Source organism: Frankliniella occidentalis, unplaced genomic scaffold (assembly GCF_000697945.3).
Source record: "Frankliniella occidentalis isolate FOCC.00 unplaced genomic scaffold, Focc_3.1 Scaffold67, whole genome shotgun sequence".
NCBI classification, from domain to species: Eukaryota; Metazoa; Arthropoda; class Insecta; order Thysanoptera; family Thripidae; genus Frankliniella; species Frankliniella occidentalis.
This window is the reverse complement of record NW_026267197.1, coordinates 835,225-842,783: the sequence shown is the minus strand read 5'-3', so window position 1 is coordinate 842,783 and position 7,559 is coordinate 835,225. Positions and strand designations below refer to the sequence as shown.

General features: G+C 56.1%; 1 protein-coding gene across 1 annotated transcript; it reads right to left on the bottom strand.

Annotated features, from left to right (window-relative positions):
• Positions 1–1,915: 1,915 nt before the first annotated feature.
• LOC113207464 (forkhead box protein fkh-2-like) lies at positions 1,916–4,049 on the bottom strand. Its single transcript, XM_026424043.2, has one exon. The coding sequence runs from the start codon at positions 3,948–3,950 to the stop codon at positions 2,610–2,612; it is 1,341 nt and encodes a 446-aa protein (XP_026279828.1). The 5' UTR covers positions 3,951–4,049; the 3' UTR covers positions 1,916–2,609.
• Positions 4,050–7,559: the final 3,510 nt, after the last annotated feature.

The following is a 7,559-nucleotide window of genomic DNA, read 5'->3' as shown; positions in this document are numbered from 1 at the left end:
GAGAGAGAGAGAGAGAGAACACAAAAAAGAAAGGAGAACCGTGATTGCCCGAGCAGGCCGGGCGGCCCCGTGTTTTCAATAAAAAGCGAGCCGGTCCGTGTTCCCCATTTGTTCTACACGGCGTGTTTCACACACGCCAACACACCAACACGGCGAGTAACACCGGGTACGGCCCAAAAACTTCTCGGCTCAAAAATTATAACGCTTCCTAAAGGGATTCTAAAGACTGGTGGCCGAGCGGGCGCTGCTGCGGCCTCGCCACGCAAGCTGAAGAGGTGAGTGTGGAGGTGAATAGGTGAGGCTGGATTGGACAGGGTAAGGGAGACGCATGGCTGCGGCGTGGCGTCGCGCCCGCGCCGTGAGCTCGCGCCTCAAAGTGGCGGGGCGTGGCGGGGCGTGGCGGGGCGTGGCGGGGCGCGGCGGGGCGCGCTCTACAAGTAGCCGCCAGTCACGCATGCACATACTCAACAGAACGCGGCTGGCCCACGGGCTGTTCTCTCTAGCGGGGCAGGGGCAGACGGCGCGGCCGGACTTTGCCCGGCTTTTGCCTCTATACAGACACACATGTACGCGAGTAGGCTAACCAATTTATGGACACGTTCGCAATAATCCGGTCTCAGGTCTCAGCCGCCCCCCCCTCCGTCCGCGCTCGGTCCGCGCAGCGAGCCGCCAGGCAGGCGCAGCCGAACGAATCAAACACTCTGCGCTGCTGAGAGCCCCTTCGAAAATCCGCGGGCCGGAAAACATTTATTCACAGCACTTTTCTCGCTTCTTTCTTCCCCGTTCACGACGCTTTTCTGGTGCAGCTCTGGTGAGTTTCCACCTGACTACCTTTCATCTCGTCCAGAGTTGGACCCGGGACCCGCACGTCGGAGCACCTGAGGGCGCAAAGGTGTTCAAGGACGAGGTCCACAACCGCGAATTTACGAGCCTGTCGCGAGTCAAGATTGGGTTTGATCCAAGTACCAATATTTGGAGGCGTTTAATTGAACCGAACAGCGGGGCGGCGCCAGCCCCGGTATGTATTAAGAGATGTCGACCAAACATACAAACACACGCGAGCGCGCTCTCTCTCTCTCTCTCTCTCTCTCTCTCTCTCTCTCTCTCGCTGCACGCACATGTCAGGAACGCTGCCAACTTATCGCGGCAAAACGAAACAGATCCAGGCGGCGGCTCTCTCAGGTCGCCTTTTGCACCTCGGCGAGTTATATCGACAAATAACTTTCTCTGCTCAAGTAAAAAGAGGAGCGAGCAGTCAAGGATGATAATGTCTGCTCCTACCATCTCGAGCCACAACTTGAAAATTAGTATTTTCTCCCGACTGTTCAGAAATGCGCAAAGACGAGAAAATGGCGCAGTGAATCAGCTGAATGAGACGTACAGGGGTGACAAATGGACTTGCAACTCGTAGTATAGCTCTGTGCAGCAGCGGGGGCAGAAACGGCTACCCAGCCCAGCAACGCGTTAGGAATACTGATGTAAGTTGAAGCGCTATCTCCCCCTCCTCCTCCATCATTTCTTTTTCTCCCCCCCCTCTCCTCTCTCTCATGTAGACAGCCCAGCCCACTACTTAGCCCTAATAAGTAACCCCCCCCCCCCTCCCAACCCTGTCTCCTTCCACCTCTCTTGCATCACGTGCGTGCAATTCAGAGCGCAGCGACACGTTTAGCCTGGGCCCTGCTCGCAGCGGGTTGCTTTTGACGCCATTAGCAAAAAGAAATGCAAAAAGGAAAGGATTGTTGTGCTGATGTTTTGCACAACAATACAAAGCTCCGCCCAGGTGAACAGGTTGCGGACTTCTTCCTGCGGCAGGCCTGATGTTGTTTCCATTAAACAAAGTGCATCCAGTACTTAGATAGTGCGTTTTGTTCAGGTTTATTCATTCTTTGAATTTTTGGAAAGAGGTCATATTTCGTAATAGGTTAATCAATTATTGTTCAGATATATTCAGAGTTCTAAAGGAAATATATGCACACTTTTTACAGAAATAGGTGATCTATTTTTATTCAATCACAACATATCTCAATACACAATGCTCAATAAATGTATAATAAAAATGATAATAATTTAAATCTTTGGTCTTTTTAACACAATAGTAAGCAGTTATGAACAATATATCAATAACAAAACAATAAAGAGCAATCACCCAAAATTTGACGTCTGAAAATTAAAATATCAATTAAAATATTTGGTGGAGATAAAAGTGCGTCGTCGACTTGCAAAATTAAGTTGCGCATTCAAGTTTCAAAAACATATTTCCGAACTTGCACAAACGAACAATATGTCTTACACAATTCTTCAAAAGTCAAATATGAAAACAACGTGGGTGTACATCTCTTTGTTAACTACAAACGTACAAATATTTAAAATAGAAAAATGGTATCACAGATATCCAGCCTGGGACATAATTCTAGGGGCGTGCTCACAGTTTCTAATTATAAACATTGAAAGTCGCTACAAGCTCAATATTATCCACAACAGGCACTTTGCATCTTGGTCAAATATTATTATAACTAGTGATATCATACCCTTGATATGAATTCAAACCTACCCCTTTACACATATCACTTTACTTCACACGTCACTCCCCGGGGTGCACCAGGCGTACACTACCTCGGCGCAGGCCGCAGGCCCACGGGCTTGAAGGCGGGGCCGAGCGCAGGGGAGGGGGCGTTGGCCAGGGCGGAGCCGCCACTAGGGGGTGGCGAAGGCCGGCCCAGCTCCCGCAGCTCCGGACTGCTGGAGCAGTTGGAGGAGGGCGGGCGCGCCGGCAGCATGTGGGGGTGGTGCTGCTGGTGGTGGTGGAAGTGGGGCTGCTGTTGCAGCTGGTGCAGCTGGTGCTGATGCTGCAGCAGCTGAAGGGCGCTGTTCCACAGGCTGATGGCCGAGTCACTGGGCGCGCCGGGGGGCGGCCCGTGTCCGAGGCCAGGCAGCAGAAGGGGCGGCACCCCCGGGGCGCACTGCCCAGGGGCGGCGGGCGGCGGCACGCCGGCCAGCAGGCGCGCGATGGAGAATCCGTGGGGGGCGGTGGGTGCGATGGGGGTGGGCCGCGCAGGCGTCACCTTTGGGGGCGGCGCAGGCGGCGGACCATGCGGGGGCGGGCCGTGCGGCATGAGGGCGTAGCGGGGGTACATGGAGTACAGCGGCGCCCACGGTGCGTAGCCGGGCGGCACCCCGGCCATGCCCTGATAGAGACCCCCGAGGGACCGGCCGAACGCGGTCAAGCGGTTCCGCGTGGCCGTCGACCTCCTCCGCAGCTTCCCCGTCGACTGCCCGATGAAGACGTCCTCCGCGCTGGGGTCCAGCATCCAGTAGTTGCCCTTGCCGGGGTCGTCGTAGTGGCGGGGCACCTTGACGAAGCACTTGTTGAGCGACAGGTTGTGGCGGATGGAGTTCTGCCAGCCTTGCTTGTTGTCACGATAGTACGGGAAGTTGGTCATGATGTACTCGTAGATGCCGTTGAGAGTAAGGCGCTTGTCACGCGAATCCCGGATGGCCATCATGATCATGGCGTTGTACGAGTACGACGGCTTCTCGTGCTTCTTCTTCTCAGCGTCCTTCTTGTCGTCTTTCTCCGTGGCTTCACTGGCCTCCTCGCCGTTCTCCCCGGGCTTGTCCTCGTCGACATTAATATCCTCGTCTTCGTCATCGACATCGTCCTCCTCGTCCTCGGGGGCCGCGGCCCGGGCGCTGCAATCCAACGGAGCATCCTCGTCCAGGTGCGGTTCGTCGGCGGACTCGGTGCGCTCCGCCGGGTCGGGCGACACTCTCGCGGTCTCGGGCAGGATCGAGCTGATGCTGAAGGATGACTTGAGGGGCGCGGCGGGCCCCGGCCGGTTGCGGCCCGGCTCCCCGTGGAGGCCCAGGGCGCCCATGGGCCCCGGCCGGGCCATGGCGGCGAGTGCCAGGGTGCTGGCCAGGGCGGTGTTGGGGCACGGCACGTTCACCATCACACACACTACACTACACCATCACTACGTGAACACTACAGCGGGCCGCGCGCCGACTGATGAATGTAAAACACGGCCTGCGTCGTGTTGCCCCATTTGACAACTGGCCGGCGGGGAGCTGCCGCGGCGGCCGCGAGGCGCGGCCCGGTGGTGGGGGAGGTCCTGCGCGCATGCGCGCCCGCCCGGCCGCCCGGCCAATCGGGAGCCGCCGCCGCCGCGCCGAGCGCAGCACTCTCCGCCCACCGAGAGGGGAGGCCCGACCGCGAGCAGCGCCAGCCCGGGCGGCCCGATCGCTTTCACGGGCTCAATGGGATATCAAACATCAATGAGCCACAAATTGAGGGCGTGTTTACACAGGGCGGGCCGCACGGGGCGGGGCCGGGCGGGGCGGCACTTCCCCCACCGCTCCACTCGCGAGCCGCGGCTGGCGATTAAATAGCGTTTGTTTCAGGATTACTTTAACGACGGCGGATGTGGCAGGGGGGAATGTTGTGGCCTCTCTCTCTCGCTCTCTCTCTCTCTCGCCCTCTCTGCCTCTTTCTCTTTCGCCACATCGCGTCGTGTCGATGACACGGGGCTTCGAGTAAGCTGTCGAGTTACTGGACAATTTTGGGACGCTGATCACGGCAGAGAATTCGTACTGACTGTCCATTTTCGCAGACGGTGCCCGCACCTCGTTCGCGTTTCCTATTGCCGTTCTGTTCCCCATGAGCAAGGAGACCACCGCGCCACAATGTCGCATTGCTTTCTCAAAAGACGGCCAATAAATTTTAACCCCAATGGAGGTGGGGCTAAAGAAATCTTCCACACCGCCCGCGTGTTCCTGCATCGATCGAGTCGCACGCTGAACCCCTCCCGTCTCGTCGCGGCAATCAATTAATTACATTCAGTGTGTGTCCCTGCGCAGGTCGCCATACGTTACATATTGATACGAATCGAAAGACAGCGAGGTTCACGCCCATCGCCCCGTGCAATATCTAAGATTCAAAACCTTCCACGGCTGCAATGCACTCGCTCCAAATTTACGACCGCGGGGCGTTTTTGTCCTCAACCCCATTTATATCGCCCTCTTCCTCCTGCCTCCGATGACTCTTTCAGCTCCCGACACAGTGACGAGAGCGTCATACACACTCTGCTCCGACCATTCAGGTTAGGCCAGGTTAACTATACGGCAGTGAAATCCGATAAAAAAAATCCCCGCGGCCGCAGCGTGACTTTCGCTGTGTCCCCGTTTTCCCGGCGTGGTATTTGCCTTTCCTGTTGTGGTTGCATTTGCGTACGAACCACATCGGCCCGCCTTGGCCTCGCGGGGGCCGCCGTGCTGGCATCACGCGAACCGACCGCCGCCGCGGCGCCGCGCGATGTTATCAAACGACGCTGTTGTTATTTCTTTGATAACGCCTGATGTATTCAATGTGCGTGTTGAGAACAACACCTCATGTGTACGCGGAGGCGGGGCGGGGCCCTGCCGCCCCCCAGCCGATATGAAAATCAGGCCGCCGGCGACCAGAAGGCGCATGCAACTTGCTCGAGCCGCCGCACGGCTGAACGCGAAGGAGAAGAAGAACGAGGCGACGCGGAGCGGGCGGAAGGGAGGACAAGGGTCGAAGGAGGTAAGGGGGTCGGAGCGAGTGGTGAGGGGAGGGGTACACACGGAAGACAAAAATTAAACCCCAATTAAGACGGGACAAGCGGCCTTACAAGGAATAACGCGCTGCTTTCGAGCTGCTTTCGCGGGCCATTCACAAGCGACGAGAGGCGGCCGGCGACGCGGCATAGCGTCCGCGCGCGCACGAGTTCTCTTCACGCGACGATTAAAACCGCGCACCACGACGTCCAAAACACAAAAATGTTGATCGATGAGTGTCAGACGCAACCACTCGCACCAAAGTTATTCTAATTGCATTCAAAGATGTTTCATGTGAAATTAATGAGGCAACGTCTTGTTTGCCCCTTGCGCTCGTGCTGTGCATGAGAAAGAGATACTACTAGGCAGGAAGACGGCAATTCATATACATTTTTACTCCTAAAATTTGAGTGATTTCTTTTAGTTTACACAGCGAATTTATTATTCCGCTTTCAACTTTTGCCAGGCTGGCAACACGTGGCGCGGCACGCTCGGCCCCTTTGGACGTTTGTTAGTGTTCGAGAAGGCGCACGCACGCGCGCTACACTTTAGAGACGGCGTGTAATGTGTAATGTATTCTTTTGCCGTCGTGGCGCGCGAGGCCATCAGTCACCTTTCTCTCTCCCTCTCACTACTAGCGCTCGTCTCGTCGTTTGTTTGTGTGGAACACAGTGTTGCCAACGGAACGGATGTGTGTCGGGCGTTGTCGGGCGTGAGCGACTGGACGCAAAGGAAAGGCAAGAGGGCCGCGGGAACAATCAGCTCGGCGATCCCCCAGAGGTACCGGACATATTTCCCGAAAATAACAATCATAAATTACAGAAAAGCCCGTACGTCATGGGGTTCAAATTCGAGCGAGGGTGAGGGGGGCGGCTGGCTGGCTGTGAGGTCTGGTCAGGCCTTCCCTCCAGGGACCCAACTCACCTGCGTGAAGTCATGCTGGTGGCGCCAGGGACCCGGGCCGAGCTGGGCGGCCCTCGGGGAAGGCGCCGGCCGGGCACACATACGACCATTACCACCATGACGGCACGCAAAACAGTTAGCAATAACCAGTCATTCACACACATAACAAAATTATTCCGAGGGATGTGTGGTATCATGTCATACCGAGGTAAATTATTGACGTAAGGTGATTTTTCTACATATACGCTGGGGGGAAAATCTATAAAAGTCACACACACACACACACACACACACTCGAGCGCGCACAAAAATACCAGCTGCAACGATTTCTCTCTCTCTCTCTCTCTCTCTCTCTCTCTCTCTCTCTCTCTCTCTAGCTCAGTCGCTCGGACTCACACAGGACCACCTTTCATCACATCTTCATCCCCTCGCTTTATACCCGATTCGCCTCGCCTGCCCCGCCCCCCCCCCCCTTTTTCCCTCCCCTCGCCCCTCTCCGCGTGATGGCCGGTCGGGGTCCCCCGGGCCGGATGACTTCTGTGGGCCGCCGTCGGAGTCGAGTCGGAAGAATGACAACCTTTTCTACGGATTATCTCCAATAACAACGGGGCCGTATGCCGCGGCGCGCCTCTTGCTGCGCCGGGGTGGTCGCGCGGCGGGTCCCGCCCCGCCTCTCCCCGCCGTCCCGCGCCATCCGCCGGGGATTATGTTTTGGGACGCCGGCTCACTGGTGGACACAACACGTAACGCCCCATTGCTGCTCGCGCACAAGAGGATACACAGCAAAGTTTTAAAAGGGTTACACAGCATATGCAGCCCAGGAAACGACTAGGAAAAAAAATTGTGAGGCAAATACAAAAACTAAATCAGCTGTACTGTCCGCCGGCAGCAAAAACTGCGTTCAAATGTAGATAAAATTTTTGTGAAATCTGGCATATAAACCATATTTTTACAGTGTTTCCAAAAATCTATTTAAAACGATGGAGGCTACTTTTTTTTTTTTTTTTTGCGAAATAACATGCTTGGCGGGAGCTTGTGCGTCTTCTAATTGCCGCTGGCCCCTCGTGTGGGTCACGGGG

What these genes read in the sequence shown, in the direction of transcription:
- LOC113207464 (XM_026424043.2), bottom strand. Translation starts at nt 3,950, where the DNA reads ATGGTGAACGTGCCGTGCCCCAACACCGCCCTGGCCAGCACCCTGGCA.